The following is a 17,401-nucleotide window of genomic DNA, read 5'->3' as shown; positions in this document are numbered from 1 at the left end:
AAAATGTTTGTAATCTATTTCCTTTTGGTAAAGCCTTTCCAAAATGCTAAAAATTATCCAAATCTGACAACCGAAAGTGGGTCAAAACAAAGATTTAGTTTGCTGCAAGAAAAAAGTATTCATTTACGCAGTGTGCCTGAGGACTCAGGCAGTTAGTATAAAAGCCCAGTTTTAGACCTAAAGGGAGTGCTTTGGGTATTTAGGAAAATTCACAAAATTTCAACAGACTGAGACCAATACTTTTTGAGTTATGTAAAAAACACTACAGGGGGGGTCAAATTGACCCCCCCCCCCAGCAGGAATAGGGTTAAGCCAATGACAACATCTTCAACATAATTGATCAGATAAGTGTTTCAATTGGGTACCATTGTGTCGAGTCAGGCTTTGCCATCTTTGCATTAAGGGTCTCTTTAAATTACACTTATCCCTTTCACCAGCGATTAAGGTAGACAACTTTTCAACGTCTGGGAACAAATAAACGGAATAGTCCTCCAATCCAATTAATTGGTGCACCAAGAACAGGAATACGAACGCCTCCTAGTGGTGTATTGATTTCTACTCCATCTGTTCCTACCCTTCCTCCGAAACCCAAGAGGTGTGCTTCAACATTGCCGTTTCTAACCCCTGCTCCTGTATTGACATTCAAATCAATATGGCCACCAATAAAATTTCCATAATTTGCTTCAGCACGAAATGCAGAAGCTTCAGCAACAGCATAAAACCCTTCTGTTCCAGCTGATACCCCTGCCATCACAGTTGGTAATCGACCCGCTACAGCTACAGAACCCATTGCTTCTCGTATTTCTCCATATGATGCAGTTGCATATGCAGTTCCTTCATGTGCTGCAGCATGAGTCCGTTTGCTTGAGTTGGTTAGTATTTTCCCAGCATCATGTGACACTGAAATGTTATAATTATCATCAGTTAACCATGCTATGAACTCAGTTGCAAATGTTTGACAATTTGCTGCATAAACACCATATCTTTGATTTTGTTTTAACCACCTTGAAATGAAGTCATCTATTTCTTCATCAGATTTTGTTGTTTTACCAACAGTTGAGCCTCCCAAAGCCCCTGCTCCACTCTTTGCTACTTTGGTATGACTTCTCACAATCTCATTTCGATCAGGATCTCCCGAACTTCCTGAAATATTGGATCCTCTTAAACTCCCAAGATTTCTGCCTGAACCTCGTGAACCAGAACCATCCGGTAAAAGCTCATACCAGCAACCATCTAAACGGCCGGTTTCTACTCGAACTGCCCAGTGATGTCCAACTCCAACAGGAAGAGGTTTACGTCCAAGCTTGACATATCGTGGCATGGTGTGCTATGATTTAGACCTAAGAAATAAAGATAGATATATATAAAGGATGAAAGGTCATTGACTATGATGCAGTTTGTAGCTATGATGCAAAAGGAGTATAGGCCAATTGGACTAATGTACAATTGCACTGAAGCTGTTCACAAACCGGTTTTTAGTCCATTTAAACATTATATCATGTGAACAAAATCAACATTTAACATTTTCAATTAAACTAAGAATATATTTTTTTCGCCAATTTTTATTAATGGCAATTTATCATTAATAGAGTAATTGATCTTTGTGCTATTTTATGGCATTTGAACAGAAAAATTGTTCAAATGGACTAAATATTGTCATGGAAATTTTATTGCTATTGAACTTACTAGTCTTAATGAACATTTTGCATATACAAATTGTTCAAATGAACTAAATATTTTCTGGAAAATTTTAGTGCTTTTGAACGTTAGTCCTAATGAATATTTTCCCAAAAAAAAATTTCCTTCAAACTTCAAATTTGAACTTAAGAATTTTAACTTTAGTTCAAATGAACAATTTTTTGTTCAATTGTTCTAAAATGTGTTCGTTTGAACTAATTTGGAAATTGCTGCAAAATGATGAAAATTTTGACTTTAGTTCAAATGAACATTTTTTTGTTCAATTGTTCTAAAATGTGTTCTTTTGATCTAATTTGAATTTCCCCAATTTTTACGGGTTTAATCAAAGTAAACTTTATGTTTATTTATTGAAATTTGTACAAATTTAGCAATTTATCTCCGTACTCCGTTAATCTTAAAGATATAAAATGGTAGACCACATTTTGAAAAAGTTGGAACTTAAAATTGAAAAATCCAAACTGAATAGGTTGTTTAGATACTTAGCAAGGAGCTTTTTATACAGGAATAACCAAAAAACTCTGGAATAGGAAGTCGACTTTTAAACTATTTGTTAAAAACGAAAAATTCAAATTATAAAATTATAATAGGAGCAAACCTAAGTATTTCAGGCTCCTCAGGGATATCGTCGTTTTCAGATTGGTCAACGTTGACAAAATATACACACCTTTAATGAAGTGAAGTTCTATGCAAAAGAATTAGCTATTTCAATATTCCTAGCACTATACAGTATACACACTTTAGCTGCTAATCGTTACTAAGAACTAATAAATTCTATGCTAGTCCTTTTACTTGGCATTCTAGAGATAAGAAAATTTTATTAATAACAGTTAAAAGTAAGATAAGTATACTGTTAAATGCTTTTAAAACCGAAAAACGAATTATTAAAACCACAGTCTTGAATCAAAAACGATAAAATTGTCAAGTAAAATCAGTTAGAAAATATTTACTGGAGGGAGGTTAATGTATGTTGTCTTTGAAATGTGAATTTGCATACTACGATCCATATACTTTAAAAAAGGTAGTTTTTATTTCAAAAACTATTTTTTTTTCTTAAATTTTTAAAATTACTTTTAATTCATTAAAAAAGCTATAGTTTTTAAAATAATAGTTTTTTCATTAATTTTGATTGTTAAAAAACGATCAATTATTCGTTTTTCATAAAAGTTAAAACCTCCCATCCCTCATATAAGTCACTTTGATTTATATATACTTGTTAAGGTTGATTGCGAGAATTGTATAAAAAACAAAACTTTTTTTATCTTTTAATGCTCACAGACTGAAATACTAGCAGTATAAATATAACATTACCTAATATATAATTANTGTTGTATACGAATTGTTAAAAGAAAACTTTGTGTCTCAATTTTTCGCAGGAATTGTTGCATAAAAGAAAAGCAAATTTAACATTGATTCAAAACTCGGAGATTTCGTGAAAACGTGAAATTTAATTTTCTAAATTGAGCCTTGATATCTGAGAGATGGAAGGAAGGGGGCTTAGAGATGCCCATCGTTATTTTTAAACATGCAAAGTTTTTAAAAGGCTCAACAATTTTTATTTTATTCTACATGTTTCACTGTTAAGTACAACAGAAGAACCAACCCATTCTGGGGAAACTTACTCTCATGTTTATGTTTGATGAGTTTGCTTTCTTTACAACAAAAGTTGACACATTTTTAATAATAATTCCTTTTTTGAAATATTAATTGCAAACTATTGTATATCTCTGAAAGGGCCTGCAGACATAATTTCAAGCGAAAGAGTTCCGGATTTACAACGGTACCCCTTTCCTCTACCACACAAATTGTCAAGGAGAAACCACAAAAGTATCAATTATTAACTAAAAAACAAGAATACGTTTATCATGTTTGCTCAACAAGGGTTGGGTACCTATGTGAATCAACAACTCTGTATCTCAGACAAACCGGTTCCTAGATTCCAACTCTTCAATAAATCAGGCGGATTCCTGGGGAAGTAGAGAAAACGTATCAAACCGTCAAATGTTTAAAATAAGTTATATTTTGAAAATAGACAATTTAAAAATAATTTTTAAAAGAATAAACTATTTGATACTAAAATTTAATTTAATATTTGAACATTTTTAAAAATCCTTGACTATGACACAAAGCATCAATTAGTGTAAATGCAAAGGTATCATACCTTTGCGCTGGAATTCTGAGTGATAAAACGGCTTTTTCTCAGGCCACATGTTATCTTTGAAAAGTAAGACTAATACCAATGAATAGCTAATAGGCTATTAAGTTTACCCTCAAATCCAAAAAAGTGAACGGTCCCTTTAAAGCTCAGAAAAAATCTTGAATGACTGACAACGCCCATCTCTCTATGTCACACAGGGAGCTGGAATTATATTTTCTCCGGAATTTAAAACAAGAATAATAGTTTCCAGGGTTTGATGTTAGAAAACAAATAGAATTTCACAACTCTCCAGGGACAATTGCCAAAATTTGAAATTTGGATCAAAACACAATTTTATGCAAAAGATATTTGACCAAAAATAGTTTTCTGAAGCACCGCTTTGCAACTTTTGATGTTGGAGTTATTTCAATTAATATAATGAAGACGACATTTCATCAAAATTGTAATTGCTTACAAGCTTTTTTTTAATTTACAAGTTTACAAGTTATTAAAGAAAAGCTTTTCTTTGTTTCTATTTTTTGTGTATCCACGCTGTTTGAAAGCTTGATATATGAATTAAAATCTAAATCAAAAGTCGTCTTTATTATATTGATATAATTGATACAATTAACCACAGGCTACACAGACTGCTTATCTCCTTTCACAGGGTGGGCTACGCAGGCCTAAGTTGACCCGGCACGACATGCTACGTTTTTACGATAGGTTTTAAAAGTGCCATTTCACGGTCACTTGTTGAACATAATACCCATTCAGGGGTTAAGTTTTACAACTTTTAAAGAAATACTCCAATTTTAAACATGAAACATAACATTTATGAATTCAGTCTTTTTTTGAAGATTTTGTGTTTCATATCCAAAGGATCCTTAAATATCTCTGAATACAGATGTTTGCTGATTGGTCGTGTACAGTACTTGTACACAATAGAACATGCTGTGGAAAATATCGAATATTTTAGCTCTGCAATCGATCTGATCAGTCAAAGATATAAAGAATAGCGTTGAATATTGGAAATTCCCCTGTTTGCACGGAGGGTTTCTTAAATTAAGCTTACAGTCCCTTTAAGAACTTTATTTAACTTTGTTATTGCTTAAACCTAACTGATTTCTTAGACTGATTTTTTTCGGCACGTTTATTAAACAGTATGGACAAATAACAGAGTGCCTTCAAGCTGCCATCTTTTTCCGTAATTATCATTTTCGTGGATTTTTGGTTTACATTGATGGATTTCCGAAAAAATGCTATGAGTTTATAAAAAAATAGTAAATTATAAATTATATGTTTCTTTAATGTGTCTGTAATACAGGATTACCGGGTTACCCTGAGAAAGCTGTAATCTGTAAGAGTTTCGTCTGCTATGTTTACATTTTGTTAGTTTATGTTTTGACTGCATACGGTTGTAATAAGTAAAACAAGAAAATTACAGTATACAAACAGAGTAAACTTGTCCGTCTTCACTGTTCATCTTGCGGAGACATTATAGACACATCTTTACAGTTTTTTACCCTTTTCATAAAATAAACTCTAGCAGACATAATAATATTATGGGTTTTGAAATTAGGTATTACAATGCTAATTCATAACAAAGACGATATCGAATTCGTCACTGAATTCCCATGTTTTTTGGGACACCCTGTACTTCATTCATGTTCTTAAATTTAGCTACTCTTTGTCGACTCTACGAGGTGTGCTTGATCAATAATGCGAATTATTCTGTAAAATTTCTTTTATTGAAGAATATCCGTGATAGAAAAATCTAATTCTGAAAACGTATCCACCCCCAAAGTAGGAGTTTTGAACGTCTGATTTGCGCTCAAACTCAGGATTTACAGATCTTTTAAAATGTTTATATGTCTCAAATGAATCCGAAAGAAGTTTTCCACAACACTGCATACTCAGTTCAACTACCTTACATAGCCGGTCACTCCCTTTAAAAAAAATATATTAAATTGTAAAACAATATATTTCTGACTAGGTTAATACGCCTTCAAGCAACATATTTTATAAATATTATATAAATGATATTGAACAGGTTTCTATAACAAACATTGGTTGGGAAGACGACACTTATTTTGAAGCTGATTTAAGAATAAAAAAAGATAATTGCATTTTTAAGTTTTTTATCTAAAAAAGGGCACGGCCGATTCCCAACTTTAATCTTTATCTGATCAATAATGTTGAAAATATCATCGTTTATCTAGCTTGAAACTTGTTATATTTCCATCCATTGTTTCTGTAGCACAAATTCTAAATTCACATAATAGAGGAACCGCAGTTGAAAATAATCAATTTTAAAGAGAAAAACATAAATATCTTATTCATTCTCAATCAGACGTTGTGAACTATAATCAAATAATAAATTTGAAAATGTCTAATATTAAACCCTGTACAGTGTACATTAAATAAACATGACGAACATAGGTAAAACAGCTGGTACATATAAATAGTACATAATTTACATATTAACGGGACTGATCCCGCACTTCATATTACTATTTTTAAGCATCCTGTCATTTTAAACCAAAGTGGTTAGACTAAATATGGAATGCGCGAAATCTTTTCAATATTTCGATATTCCAATATTCAGAAGTTTCGATATTTCGATTTTACGAAAAAAAACTGTTAGGGTTGCTTCTTAAAGTTTTTAAAGGTCACAGCCGAGATAATACCAAGTTGGCAGGTTAGAGGGATTGTACACTTATTTCAAAATACTCATAATATCGCCATTTTTTCTGGCTCAGAGCGACATCTTTGAACCGTAAGTTAAGCTAAGTTGTGATTCTTAATTTAAAAATTTGTGCATTTTCAAAGAGGCGAACATCCCCTTTAAAATTAACACATATTGGATTCCGATGAAACAATTTATCCAAAAAAGATTAATTTTAACGTTTTTGTGAATTGATTGGGAAAGATTCACTTTTCTTTTTCATTAATCAACGAATATTTTTGAAACTTGAAACAGTAGCCAAATTTTGAACATTGTCCTAGTTTAGCAAGTAGATAATCCGACGTTTATATTCTGTATGTATAGCTTGAAATGTTCTGGTTGATCGATTTAGCCATTGCTGGAAATTTGGAAGGGGTTTGGGAAAGGAAGAAAAGGAGGGGGGAGGTAGGAAGGAGAAGAGGGGTATGTGGTTGGAAAGAGGAGGAGGAGGAGTGGGGGGGGGACAGATTGGAAGGCCTGAATGTTTTGATTGATAGATTAAACAACATATTCACTGTCAGTGCAATGCATTGGTTTCTTATGGTTGACTGAAAAGGAGGGCGGGGGCGTGATGGAGAAGAGTTGAGAGGGACGAGTCCCGCCCTGATCCCCGCTCTGGACAAGACGCACTGAGCCTTGTTCTCCACCCCCTTGAACAAGGCAAACAGCCCCCTTGTTGTCGATGAGATCGAGATTACGATTAATGTAGATCCGACCTCGGGGTGGATTGTGGGCGCAAGGTGCCCCTGGGTCCAGAGTGTGGTATATGTGATTTGCATCTATAGAATAGTAGGTGTGGTCCAAGTTGGGAGATTTTGATGACTCATTGGATGTATCCGACATCTCTGTGGTATTGGTGTCCAAAGAACTATGTGAGTCCTCTACAAAGTAAGTCCAGATTTGGTTTGGTGCCACGGGTTCGTAATGACTACGACTGTTTAACGTTCCGCCTCTCAGGGTTACGTTACGATGGAAGGTTAGGTAGACAGGTTCAGGTAGGTAGTATCTTAACTTGCTCCAGAACCCGCTTTCACCCCATTTAATGACTGGGGAGCTTCCCATTAACTGCTTTAAATCAGTCCACTCATCAAGCTCCTCTTCCAGTAGCTCTTCCAGCTGGATAAAGATCACCTTACTGCTATTATTCATGAGGGTGCTGATAAAAGTTGTTCGAATCAGAGGCCATTGAGATCGAAGATAGCTGCGAGATAGCATCAAAATAGTTTTAGAACTGGATTCTGTTGCTACTGACACCGAATCATAGATCGGCGTGCTGGGATTAAAATCCCGCTGGTGTAAGCAGAGACGGTAGCTGGTAGCACCATGTTCAAGATTGGCAGCAAAACTGTTTTCAACAAACTGTTTATCCTCCATTGAGTAGCTGATAAATACATCAAAAAGTTTATCATTGGTGGGCGCATAAACACTTTTATCTTCATTTTTAGAGTGAAACCAGAGCTTTATCCTTCTCCTAAAGGTAAAGATGACAAGATAGGCGATAACAATAAGAAGAACAGCAAGGAACACTGCAACAAGAATGGGCGTATAATCCACAGAGGTAATACTTGACTGAACATTGGTCTTCATGTCATCTCCACAAACTACAGAGCTGATGAGAGCGCTTGTGACAGGATTCTGAACGGGATCCTTGACACATCTCAGATCTTCCTTTTCCTGGAGTTTAGACCCAAACTTCCACTGGAACACAAGAAAAGGGTTCAAGAACTCACAATCACAGGACCACAAGTTACCCCCCAGGAAAAGGGAGCTGAGAATGGGATTGACTGATAACTCCCAAACTGGGAAGGATGTCAATTGGTTGCCGTCTAACCTTAGAGTTGTCAATGAACTCAGAGTGCTGAAGGTCTCAGCTCCTATTGCCACAAGTCTGTTGTTCTGAAGAAAAAGTTCTTTCAGCTCCACCAGACCATTAAATTCATTCCCCATTAGCGAACTCAATAGGTTGAATTCCAAATGAAGCATTTTAACACCAGTTAGTCCTTCAAATGAATAGTTGGTAATTGTTTGTATCTGGCTGTTATTCAAATATACTTCTTCTATTCTTCGGCGACCAATAAACCCGGGGCTTTCCAGTTCCGTCATATTGTTCCCATCCAAATAGACACTTGTGGCATCCATAGGGATAAGCGGTGGAACGTCAGAGAAGTCTCCATGTGAGCACTGGATAATGTTGCTGGTCCACTGGTTGTCATGGAAGCAGGTGCATCCTGAAACAATGATAAATATTGACCTGAATTGATTATCAAATGCTAGATGAAATATTTTCTCTTTGTTCATTGACAAAATTATTGTTGAAATACAACAAATTGTTCATTGATTCACTGTCAAATACGTCATTGATTCATCTAAATCAATGATCAGTTGAATTGATTTATTTATTAAGAGCAATGCAATGGGCTTAACAGATCTGTTTGATATAGAATAAAGTTATTCAATACAAAAGTTCTAAATTTCTGAATTGATTGTTTTAAAAAATATCATATTAACAATTGGAGAATCTCATTGATTGATTAATGACAAATTATTACCTTCTGGGCATTGCATCCTGCAATCACATGCAAAGAAGTCACAGCAGAAGCAGTTCGCCACACAGTGGGCCTCATACTCACACAGGAACTCCTTGCTCTCAACCAATAAGATTGGGACTGGCCTGGACACCAGAGCGGGGCTGGAGGTGATGCAGGTCATGCTTTCGATATCTTGAACGCGGGCATAGTTTGAGTTTACGGAGAGTCTATTGATGTTCTTCAACCATTCTAACTCACAATCACATAGCCAGGGATTCTCGGACATTAGAACTTCAGGAGGGCCACCTGCAAACAAACAGGAGGTTACAAATGACAAAAAGATAAGAACTTTGATGCTACTCATAATGATGATACTTATGACTATGACAATGACCATCAAAAAAATATATTGCTTTTAGTATTAATGATGATGATTATGACAATATATTGTTATTACTAATAATGATGATAATTATGACAATATCAACCTGAAATCATATTGTTATTACTAATAATGATGATAATTATGACAATATTAACCTGAAACCATATTGTTATTACTAATAATGATGATAATTATGACAATATCAACCTGAAACCCTATTGTTTTTACTAATAATGATGATGATTATGCCAATACCAACCTGAAACCATATTGTTATTACTAATAATGATGATGATTTTGACAATATCAACCTGAAATCATATTGTTATTACTAATAATGATGATAATTATGACAATATCAACCTGAAATCATATTGTTATTACTAATAATGATGATGATTATGCCAATATCAACCTGAAACCATATTGTTATTACTAATAATGATGATAATTATGACAATATCAACCTGAAATCATATTGTTATTACTAATACTGATGATAATTATGACAATAACCTGAAACCATATTGTTATTACTAATAATGATGATAATTATGACAATATCAACCTGAAACCCTATTGTTTTTACTAATAATGATGATGATTATGACAATATCAACCTGAAACCATAATGTTATTACTAATAATGATGATGATTATGACAATATTAATCTGAAACCATATTGTTATTAGCAATAATGATGATTAATATGATTATGACCACCAAAATACATAAATTGATGTTACTAATAAATGATGATCAACAATCCTCTATTTCCTTTCTACCTCCCCCTCCAATCCACTGTAAAACCCCCATTCTCTCCTCTCATGTTCAGGTTTAGTGCCTAAAAGGTTTAAGACTGCCTTGCTTAATCTCTAAATGGTTTACGCCCCAATCACAGAGTATGCAGGTTTACTGAACATTCATTAATCTGTACCACAAAGAGTAAATGTTAACAGAACTCTCCTATAGTCTAACAAACAAGGGTTTATAAATTAGAAACTAAATGGACTAAAAAGATTATTCTTTGCATGTCTGTAACTTTTGTTCTTTGTCTTTCTACTTCATACTCTCAGGTTAAAAAGTGATTTCTGTGATAGCTCTGTTGGTTTACACACGAAGAGAGCTGGATGACTCTAGGGTTGAATACAGAATGCAAACTGATGAAATGAGTTGTCTGTAATAAATGACACTTTCTACCTATCTACCTATCTATCTGTTAAAAACGATAAATGCAAATTCAAGACACAAAGAGGCTAGAACACCTTATGGACGGAGGGTGGGGGTAGGGGGCGGGAGGAGTTTATTTTTTTAACATTGTAAGAGTGGAAAGGATGAAAGGAGGGGGGAAGAAAGAAAAGGGAAGGTTAAAGATATGAAGTTGAATGAATATATTTAAAATGTCTGCTCCAAGTTATATTTCAAGCTTTAGTTCAACACGATAATAAGATTAGATGCCAGTTAGTTAGATAAATAGATAGATAGATAGATAGATAGATAGATAGATAGATAGATAGATAGATAGATAGATATTTAGATATATAGATGGATAGATAGATAGATAGATAAACAGATAGATAGATAATAGATATGTAGATAGATGGATATATAGATATATAGATAGATAGATAGATAGATATATGGATAGATAGACAGATATATACTAAGATAGATAGATTGACATATAGATAGATAGATGGATGGATAGATAGATAGATAGATAAATAGATAGATGAAGAAAAAATAAATATATAGTTGATGGATCGAAGGATAGGAAGATAGATAAATGTTGTTCATATCATTGTAATAATATCAAATCTAAAGATAAAATTAAAAATATAAAGATTTTGATAAAATTAGAAGATTGCAGAGCTGAGATTATTTTATCTGAAGTCTGCACTCTTTGAAGGATAGAGTTTGAAATGTAAGTTTGCAACAAAAAAAGGTTTCCGACGCCTTTGCGCATCTTGATAATAGATATTTTATTTGAATTCTTGAAATAATTTTTGTAATAAATGGAAAAACAAAAAATATTTTTTTAATAAATACAAAAATTTCTGAAAACAACTTTGAATTTGTTGTAATTAAAAAACAAATTAAATTTATCTTTTTTTCGTTGAAACCATTAATACAGGGAATTTTTTACAATAATTTTTTAAAATTAATAAAATGACATAAGATAAATAAAGTTTTTCATTGTTGTAATATATTATAGTGTATCATGAAAAATAAGAACTAGTTTTTTTCAAACAATGACACAATTGTAATCAAGCCTGGCCTTCCAGGATAAGATGGAACAATAAATATAGATATATCCCCCCCCCTTAAATATATTCACACCTTCCCCTCCTTTCGTTTCTCCCCCCTGTAACCCTATCCAATTTTACACTGTGTAAAGAAATGTATACAAGCCTCTAAACTTTTATGTAATTTGAAACATGAAACCAACGTATTCAACGTGGACGGTATTGAACGCACAACGTTACAGGCAGCTATACAAATTGTGCATCAATGTTCAAGAATGAGTCGACTTTGGAGTGTAGCAACGTAACCTCCATGCAAAGATGGCAATTCCCGATTCACAACGGTACCCTTGACACCTTTATCTGATCAATAATGTGGAAGATTTTGTCGTTTTACGTGGTTTAGAAGTGTTTAATTTCTGATATTTCTAATTAATTTCTTACAGTAGAAATGCGCAAGTCACCTACGTAGAGAAACCACAATAGAAAATGAACAGTAGAAAAATTATAGACATTACAAACTTGAAATTACAAACTTGAAATTACAAACTTGAAATTACAAACTTGAAATTACAAACTTGAAATTACAAACTTGAAATTACAAACTTGAATTACAAACTTGAAATTTCAAACTTGAAATTACAAAATTGAAATTACAAACTTGAAATTACAAACTTGAAATTACAAACTTGAAATTACAAACTTGAAATTACAAACTTGAAATTACAAACTTGAAATTACAAAAAAACATGTTTGTTGCCCAAAAAAGGTTGTTTTAATCTTTTTTTAGGTTTGGATCAGTGTGAACGGGTTTGTACTCGACCTTGCAAACTATCCCTGACCGCGAACAATTTGCCAAAACATTATCAACAATATCGACAGTGTTAAGTTTGTAAACTTTATTTAGGGATAGAGAATGCAGAACGCTTGTTAGCAATTGAGAGTTATACTAAAGGGTTTAAAGGGGCTGGCTATGTAAGTTCAAGTGACCTCCATTTATAGACTGGCATGCTCTATTCTCAACAGCACCCTTTCAATCTTTATCTGATCAAGGATGACATTTCTTTGTAAAAATAACAAATTATTTTTATTATTTATTATTATTTTTTAAAGGGGCAGGATTAAATTAAAATTGTTGCATACCAAAAAAACCGCTTTTTAAAAAGGAGTGAGATTTCCTATAGTCTAATTGAAAATAAACTATTTTTAATTATTATTTCTTTGTAGAAGTACCTTGCGGCTTTATGCTGCAGAAACATCGAAGGAAAATCTAAACTACCAAGACACCTGATTACAGGGGCGGCATAAAAAATCACAAACAAAATTATTTTATTTTATTTATTCCATAACTTAATTTATTCCATGATTTAATTTTATTTAAGTAAAATCTATAAAATTATGAGTAAAACACGATCTGCTGTTTTTTAAATGTTTCTAAGCCCCTGGAACCCAACCTAGCATTTGTATGCATTGATCCAAACCTTTTAATGCCTGGGTAAATTTGCCAGGCTTAGGGCCTGGTTTTCAGCCTGTAAACCTTTATGCAGACAATTCTGAAAATTATTAAAATTTGACCTTGTTAGTGCTAAAGAGATACAACAAGGTCCTGTTTTAACCCTAAACAGGCGGGGGAGGGGTGGACTGGGCGTCCCCTCCCTTTTAGTGTTTTACCCTATTACTATAATTTTTGAAGCTTTCATTTTGAAACCTTTAGACTTTTAAGGAAAAGTAGTAAAGGATTTTTTTGCTAATATTATTACCAAAACTTTAAATCCTATTCAAAGTAACATATAATTTGTCAGGTTTAGTGAGACACCCTGTCCTTAACAAGGAGCTAAAACTAAGAAACTCTGTCCTTAACAAGGAGCTAAAACTAAGACACTCTGTCCTTAACAAGGAGTTAAAACAAGGACACCCTGTCCTTAACAAGGAGTTAAAAAAAAGACACCCTGTCCTTAACAAGGAGCTAAAACAAGGACACCCTGTCCTTAACAAGGAGCTAAAACAAAGACACCCTGTCCTTAACAAGGAGTTAAAACAAAGACACCCTGTCCTTAACAAGGAGCTAAAACAAGGACACCCTGTCCTTAACAAGGAGCTAAAACAAGGACACCCTGTCCTTGACAAGGAGCTAAAACAAGGACACCCTGTCCTTAACAAGGAGCTAAAACAAAGACACCCTGTCCTTAACAAGGAGCTAAAACAAAGACACCCTGTCCTTAACAAGGATCTAAAACAAGGACACCCTGTCCTTAACAAGGAGCTAAAACAAGGACACCCTGTCCTTAACAAGGAGTTAAAACAAGGACACCCTGTCCTTAACAAGGAGCTAACACAAAGACACCCTGTCCTTAACAAGGAGCTAAAACAACTTGTTTTTGTTTAATTACCCATTTCATGAATAAGGAAATATTCTGGCTAATTACCTTTGTGTTATTGTAACCGTTTAAACCCTATAAACCACTTATCACATAACAACACACACTACTGGTTACAATTTTAAGAGATGCATGCCCGATTCACAACGGCACCCTTCAAATATTCTTCTTAGCATAAAATGATGAAATGTTAAGTAAGCGCAAATAGATTATCGAGCACAATAGGTGGCAACAGAGAAATTGACCAATTATACATGACGTCACAAGTGTCAAAAATAACAAGGAAAACGAAATTTTCTCACATTAGTTGACATGTTTTCCAAGATTAAATAAAAAGTGTAAAAACAGAAAATAAAACACATAAAAATTGCACATATTTTACTTATTTTTGTCGGACACAAAAACTGAATTGACGCTTGTCAGAATAAAGTGTACAAATTCTACGTTGCCATCTATTGTACTAGAATCTATTTGAGTTAACAGGTTTCTCTAAAACAGTGTAAAAAAAAAGAAAGTTGTCAGAGTTCAACACTTTTCAAAACAACATTTTCCTCATTGTTCCTCAATTCTACGTTGCCATCTATTGTACTAGAATCTATTTGAGTTAACAGGTTTCTCTAAAACAGTGCAAAAAAAAGAAAGTTGTCAGAGTTCAACACTTTTCAAAACAACATTTTCCTCATTGTTCCTCAATTCTACGTTGCCATCTATTGTACTAGAATCAATTTGAGTTAGCGGTTTCTCTAAAACAGTGCCAAAAAAAGAAAGTTGTCAGAATTTAACAATTTTCAAAACAACATTTTCCTCATTGTTCCCCAATTCTACGTTGCCTGTAAAAAAAAATAATATTTTTTTCTGAGACACCCCGTGGTTTTTTGACAAGCATATCTCATGTATTGAGTTTTATCTTAATTGTTACTCTCCGTGCTCTATCATGTTCCCATCACATCAAATAGTTAAATTCCACCCACAGTCCTGACAGGGGGTTCAAAAAAACAATTGAATTGAAAAAAAATTGATTGAATTTTGTGGAGGGTTCACAGAATAAAATAAAAAAAGATAGGGGTTTAAAATGCAGAGAGAATGCAGGAGGGGTGTCAGGTTTTTTTTCGAGAAGATATTATTGATGCATTTTTTTGCATACATTTTTGTCTTTTTTTTCATTGTAAAACCGAATTCGGGTTTCTTTCTTCATTTTTAAAACTGTTCTGCTAAAATCTAAAATCTTAATTATAATATATAAATAGCCTTTTAAGTGTCACTTCAAAATGTGGACAAATTTTTCTCGCATTTATTTCTGAGACACCGTTAGGTTTAGGTTTGTGGTATCACATCAAATATAACCTCTGCCTACACATGTACATCTACCCATAGATTAATAACAATACAGATAGAACAATAGATGTCGTCTTTTCAAGATTTAGGGGTTTTTCGTTCACAATAACCCTGAGGCGCCCAAAGAACAAACGTGCATGCCTCGTTGAGAGCATGTTCTAAATCCATTGGGCTTCTGTCTCAGAGTTATTGTGAACGAAAACTCATTAATCTTGAAAAGACGACATTTAGTGTCATATCTGTATTGTTATTAATTCATGCATCTACCCTTAAGGCACAGCTGGAGACAGAATCAAAAGAAGGGGGGGGGGGGGGTCAGTGTGGCCACTCCCACTTAACAGCAGAGAGGGCCGCGGATGAGACATCATAACAGAATAAGAAGATTTTGAGTTTTATTTAGAAATGTTCATTGCTAAAGTCATAATTAGTGTATATCTTTCCCAACTGGTTATATTTAGCACAATAAACATAACACTGAACTTTAATTGGTTGGACGCTTAAAACTCAAATACCACCCACTTTTTTTTTTGACGTTTTTTCGTAAGAAACATTGTGTTTTTGGTATAAACACAGATAAGGCCCCAAATAAGTCTCCATAATTTATTAGCTCTAAACTTAGAGAATCCATAATAATATTTGAGGCATTATTGAGTGAGGGAGGGAAACCCACGTCGCCATGAGCCTTACAGTTTTTTCATCCAAAATTCCGAGCCTCCGAATGTACCAAATAAGTATTGAACTGAATAATTTTTGCTTTTCGCGGAAAAGATATATTTGAAGAGCAAATTATGAAGTTAATTTCACTTTTTCTGTTATAACTTTGATTTAAGCCATACTTTTTAAAATAAATCGTATATTACTAAATTTTCATCTAATAAAAATAATTGAGAATAAACTAGTTTCAAAAAAAGTATCGCTTGAATAAAAGATATAAAAATTGTCTTTAAAAATCTTTCTTTCTGCGTAAGATATTGTATTGATGAGGCTCGGAGCAATGTAGGGTAAATCTGTGAGGCTCATAGCGGCCATGGTGTCCCTCCCTCGCTTGGTTGGTCAGCTACTATCAAGGAAGCACATAATGGATCTTTGATAAGCAAAATTTCGGCGGAAGCCCTCAATGCAAAGAGAAGATAGAAAAAATATAAAAATAAATCATTTCTCCATCTTATTTTGTACATTAATGAATTCTTAAATCCTTAAAACCACTTTTAAAAAGATTAGCTATGAAACATAAACATATGAAAATTGTAAAATTGCCTAAGCCCAAAGATGTACATTAGTTTCTTTAAATCCAGTTTTGTCATATCAATTTGACGCAATTTAAACAAAAAATACTGTATAAGTGGGTGAGGCAATTTTTTAGATTTCATTTTTTAGTTCATGAATTTGATATGGTATTTTTATACAAACTTATCAGATTCTAATGCTTACATTAAAACCTACAAAAAGGTGTAGAGACAACAAAAAGCAAACTCAATTTTGTTTTTATTTACTTTACACGATGTTTACACGAAAATTAATTACCTGATGTTGAAGTAGCCAAGGCGTCCAGTTGAATTGATTTAAGTTGATTATGTTGGAGTTCAACTCGAGTTAAATTCGCCAGATCTCGAAAAACGCCAGAAGCAACAGTTTCAATTCTTAAATAAAAAAGCATAGAAAATTAAAAATACTAATGTTTTGTCGGTGTTTTTTATTATACGGTCGTGCTAGCCAGATAAGTCAGAAAAAAAAGTTGAAGATGCTATAAGCTGTTTTATTGTAACATTTCATAAAGTTTCGCAGATTTTTCCGTTTTCATTGATAAAATCCAAAAACTTCAAATATTAACATAGGTTTGGCAAGTTTTAATTCAGATCATAAACCTTACCTGAAGTTTACAGATCTGGTTAAAACTAGTTTACCTGTTCTCCTCTAGTTTACTAATCTGGTTAACACTAGTTTACTAATCTGGTTAAAACTAGTTTACTTGTT

The 17,401-nt window shown here is 33.4% G+C and overlaps 2 protein-coding genes across 2 annotated transcripts in view; both read right to left on the bottom strand.

The window, feature by feature from the left end:
- Nucleotides 1-281: 281 nt before the first annotated feature.
- Nucleotides 282-2,467, bottom strand: LOC111715765 (uncharacterized). Its single transcript, XM_023491136.1, has 2 exons — nt 2,363-2,467; nt 282-1,340 (listed from the first exon to the last, which is right to left on the bottom strand). The coding sequence occupies exon 2, from the start codon at nt 1,319-1,321 to the stop codon at nt 458-460; it is 864 nt and encodes a 287-aa protein (XP_023346904.1). The 5' UTR covers nt 1,322-1,340; nt 2,363-2,467; the 3' UTR covers nt 282-457.
- Nucleotides 2,468-5,794: 3,327 nt separating this feature from the next.
- Nucleotides 5,795-17,401, bottom strand: part of LOC111715764 (toll-like receptor Tollo) — a gene marked incomplete at its 5' end in the record, with an annotated part of 18,703 nt that continues 7,096 nt past the window's right edge. Inside the window, 4 exons of the mRNA XM_023491135.1 lie at nt 5,795-8,785; nt 9,107-9,391; nt 16,952-17,067; nt 17,332-17,341. Of these exons, the coding sequence (XP_023346903.1) occupies nt 7,056-8,785; nt 9,107-9,391; nt 16,952-17,067; nt 17,332-17,341 (2,141 nt within the window). The remainder of the gene's footprint in view (nt 8,786-9,106; nt 9,392-16,951; nt 17,068-17,331; nt 17,342-17,401) is intronic.

Source organism: Eurytemora carolleeae, unplaced genomic scaffold, assembly GCF_000591075.1.
Source record: "Eurytemora carolleeae unplaced genomic scaffold, Eaff_2.0 scaffold1796, whole genome shotgun sequence".
Classification (NCBI taxonomy): domain Eukaryota; kingdom Metazoa; phylum Arthropoda; class Copepoda; order Calanoida; family Temoridae; genus Eurytemora; species Eurytemora carolleeae.
This window is presented reverse-complemented; position numbering and strand designations above follow the sequence as displayed.